This window comes from Bison bison, unplaced genomic scaffold (genome assembly GCF_000754665.1).
Source record: "Bison bison bison isolate TAMUID 2011002044 unplaced genomic scaffold, Bison_UMD1.0 scf7180017847681, whole genome shotgun sequence".
Classification (NCBI taxonomy): Eukaryota; Metazoa; Chordata; class Mammalia; order Artiodactyla; family Bovidae; genus Bison; species Bison bison.
Genome location: NW_011478254.1, coordinates 54,366 through 58,505, shown reverse-complemented (window position 1 = coordinate 58,505; position 4,140 = coordinate 54,366). Strand labels below are relative to the sequence as shown.

Below are 4,140 nucleotides of genomic sequence, written 5' to 3'. Positions count from 1 at the left end.
CCTAGAAATTCTTTTCAAAAATGTACTTTATATGCTGTTAGCCAGCTAAGTGGGCGAGCTGCTGCAAGAGCAGCGATGTGACATGACTTTAAAACCAGTGCTCGACTCCCACCAGCTACACATTCCAACGCTGGGGAGCTCTCCAAAATGCGGATGACCAGGCCCCACCTCAGGCTGAACCCCTGGGTCAGAGGTCAGGAAAGATAAACCCAGTGACCCAGCCATGAGGACGGGATGAGGAAGCCTGGTAACTGGTCATGGACCCAGCGCGACAGTGGTGACAGCCCTGTGGAGGGCCCACCACGTCCCCGGGACTAGGGGCTACCCTGCGGCCCACAAGGCTCTCCCCCAGTAGCTGGGTCACCCCGACGCTTGGCCAGAAGTCTGGAGGCGGCGGACGCAGCACCACCCGAGAACTCGTCCTGCCTTTTCCGTCTGCAGACCTCACCTCCCTGCAGACAGACGGGCGGAGACCTGCCCGTGAGCTGAGAGGAAGCCATGGAGACAGACTTTGCAGGTAGATGAATGTGTCAGACTTTTAGTCCCAGTATTTGAAAGAGAAAACCAGGAAGCCTGGGCCCCAGGAGCTGAAGGGAGGCGATTAAAGGGGCAGGGAGACGGGAAATGAGCACAGATTATGGGGCGGGAGGGGGGGCGGGACGCAGGAAAGGGTTGTGCAGCTGGGGATGGAGGTTCTGAGAGCCTGTATGGCAGAGGCTGGAGGGGGAGCTCAGAGATGTGGAGAAGCGTGACCCGGGCCTGGAAAGGGTCTCAGGAGGAAAAAAAAAATCTCCGTTTCTGATTTGGACGTGAAACTAGAAAAGGCTGCCAAACCGCTGAGTGCTTTTTAACCCTCTCACTGCATGTGACTTACATTGTCGCCCTCTCTGACTAGACTAGTTAGCCTGCCTCACTCACCGACTGCATAAACCTGGTCGGAGCCAGGGTGAGGGCGAGGGTCTCCTAAGGCCCAACGCTTCGACTCGAGTAGAAGTTTCCGGGCTCCTGGAGGATGTGGTGTGAAGTGACGGGCCTTTCTCACTGAAGGCCGCCCTCCTGGCTTCCCGGGGCCCCCAGGCCGTCCACAGAATGACTGTCCGGTGGGATCCCTGAGCCGTCACTGTCTCCAGGACCAACCTGCAGAAAACACCCGGCTGTCGGTCAGGGCGGTGTCCGTGGGCTCGTCTGTGCTCCTCACCTGTGACCCGAGGGTGCTGGTTTACATCTCAGGACCTGGAGAGCTGTTCTCTTTTAAAGCACTGGCGAGCCCCCTTCCATCAAATAGCGACCATTAGGCTGTCTGTGTTCTTTCTTCTTGGCTGGGCCGCCAGTAAACTCAGGACTCGTTTCAGACAATGATGGTGACTCCTGCAGCCGTGAGCCTAGATTACTACCACGCCACTTTCTCTTTAGTATTATGTGCTTTTAACTTAATTTCTACACTTAGCTTTTTATTTTAGACTCACATTTAACTTTTAGGAAAAGTTTAACAGTACACTGTGACCTGCATTGGTACTTTTTATTTTTGAAAATCCTTCCCTGGTGAGTGACTCTGAGCAAGAGGAAGACTGTGCCTTTGTTACTGAGCCCTGGGAGGGGACGAGAGACTTACGGTTGTTGGATCCAGTCTAACCGAGGCTCATAACAGCCCTGCTGGGGGTTAGAGATGGACAAAGCATTGCCTTTAACCGTAGTCTGCGGTGTTCATTCTCATTTCACTGTGCACAGTACTCTGTGTGTGCTCAGTCACTCGAATTGTGTCCACTCTGTGACCCATGGACTGTACCCGCCAGGCTCCTCTGTCCATGGGATTCTCCAGGCTAGAACACTGGAGTGGGTTGTCATTCCCTTCTCCAGGGGCTCTTCCCGACCCAGGGACTGAACCAGTGTCTCCTGCATCGGCAGGCGGGTTCTCTACCGCTGAGCCACTTGGGAAATCTGTACAGTGGTTGACAGTGTTTTATAACCCACAGTATTTTTTTTTTTTAATTCTAAGCATTATATATATATATATATGTTATTTTTCTTTTTTCTTTTTCAGATTCTTTTCCTTATAGGTTATTATGAAATACCGAGCCCATTTCCCTGTGCTGTACAGTAGGGTCTTGCTGTCCATCCACTCTCTATGTAACCGTGTGTATGTGTTGTTCTCAGCCTCCTAATTTATCTCTCCTCTGCTTTTCCCCTTTGAATAATGTCTTGTCTCAATGATTCCTTATGGAGGAGGAACATTCCCATTTAGCAAATGGAGTACTACGCTCAAGATTAAGTCCCTCACTTTCTGCTACAATTCAGCCTTCCCAGAGCAACACTGACATGACCCAGGGACCCCCCGCTCACCCCCCGCCCCAGCCCGAGGCCCAGAGGAAGCGAGAGCCCTAATAGTTCTGTCTCCGTGCCCCCATCAAGGTACCCGAACACACACCCAGGTTAAAGGGCGCAGGCCAAGTTCAGAGGATGAGCAGGAAAAAAAAGGCCTGAGTGCCCCGGGCCACCTTCTGGGAGCAGCCGGCTGGCAGGCAGGAGCGTGCCGTCCAGTGGGAGCCTTCAGTGGCCCCAGCAGCCACTCTCCAGACGGTTGCCAGACCCAGGCCCTCATCCCCTGGACCTGGAGCCCTCCCGTCGCCCGAGGGGCTGGGGCTCCTGCACATTTTCCATTGAGCAGCAACAGCCGCAAACAGCAAGGAGCTCTGCCTTCCGCCAGAGCCTGTGGTGCCTTGGCCTCTGACCCCGAATCTCACGGAGATGCAGGGGCCTCCCGCGGCATCTCAGCCTGGAGTCAGGAGAAGGGGCGGCTGTGGGCCTGGTGTTCCCGGCCGAGCCCCTCTGCCCACATTTGAACATTTCTGTGAGTCCGCTGGATCTCTGCAAGCAGAGTATCCCCCAGCTCCAGCACTCAGGCTCAGGAGGACCGAGCACCGCCAGCCACAGTACTGAGCAGGGGGCGCACACAAAAGCCAGCCTCAGGAAGTGTGCGTCCTGCTCACGCAGCACGAGCACAGCCCGGACAAGCCCGAGGGGTCTGTGTTGAGGGCAGGAGGGTGCTCAAGGTCACGGAGGCCCGTAAGCAAAGCTCTAGAGGCCACAGTGCCCTTGAGAGGGGCCGGGCAGCCCCCTGGAAGGTGGAAGGCCCTGGGCTGGGCTGCAGGACACAACTCGGAAACTTGGCCTTGGGAAGATCACAGGGTCTGGGAGACAGGTTGGCTTCAGGGTTGGAGGAGGGCAGGCAGGTGTCCTGCCACGGGACGCGTGGAAAGAAGCTTGGAGAAGAGCAGGGACTGAGGCGGGGAGGAGGAGGCGAGGTGGGGTGAAAGGAGAAAAGAGGAGACATGGGGAGTCCTGCCCAAGAGGTTCCAGGGTGGGGTGTCTCAGAAAGACAGCTGGGCTCAGAGAAGGGCCGTGCCTGCATTACTGGGCGTCAGACAAGGAGGAAGGAGCAGGATGATCGTACCTGCCGGAGAGGCGGGCAGAGGGCAGGAGGCGGGTGGGCCCGCGTCCGGGTTCATGTGTCATCAGCCCCACGTGTCAAGTCCCGCTGGAAGCAACTCGTGTCTCTCGTCGTCAGTGGCCTCCGACAAGCCAATGTGATGACGTTTGTGTGTGTGATCCAGGTGAGTGAGTAAAGTATGTGGACGAGAGTTAGGTCCATAGTATGACTGCATTTATTTAGAAACTCATACCCAAGAGCTTCAGGACACAGAGAGCCTAGTGTGGCTTTGTCCCTCACTGACTCTGGGAGGCAGTCACTGCCTTGCCTGGACGTCAGTGTGCCCGTCTGTAAAGTGCTGGCGTTGGGCTGCGTCTTTTCAGCAACTTTCTAGTTCTTAACCACCACCCCCAAACAAGCCTAGGCTACTGACCCGTGACTCTAGGCATGTCCCTAGCGGCTGGTGGTACCCTGAGCTTATTTCTTTTGTATCTGAATGAACTGATTCCTCCATGTACACTCGGCATCTCCACTGAAGAGATGGAGGACTGAAGAATCTGATAACATAGAGAAAACGTGACATAACAGTGAAACCTCGTTGAAGCGGTCGTAAAGAATCACCTGGAGGCTCCGCGGCGGCTCCGGGTAAGGCCCCCTGCTCTGGGTCCGCCCAGGGCCCACCCACCACGGGCTTTGTCGCTTCACAGGTTCGT

The 4,140-nt window shown here is 55.7% G+C and overlaps 1 protein-coding gene across 1 annotated transcript in view; it reads right to left on the bottom strand.

Annotated features, from left to right (window-relative positions):
• Positions 1-4,140, bottom strand: part of UNC93A (unc-93 homolog A (C. elegans)) — a 35,621-nt gene that overhangs the window by 1,334 nt on the left and 30,147 nt on the right. Inside the window, exons 10-12 of the mRNA XM_010843688.1 lie at positions 2,935-3,022; positions 1,138-1,198; positions 919-1,005 (exon numbers count right to left, since the gene is read on the bottom strand). Of these exons, the coding sequence (XP_010841990.1) occupies positions 919-1,005; positions 1,138-1,198; positions 2,935-3,022 (236 nt within the window). The remainder of the gene's footprint in view (positions 1-918; positions 1,006-1,137; positions 1,199-2,934; positions 3,023-4,140) is intronic.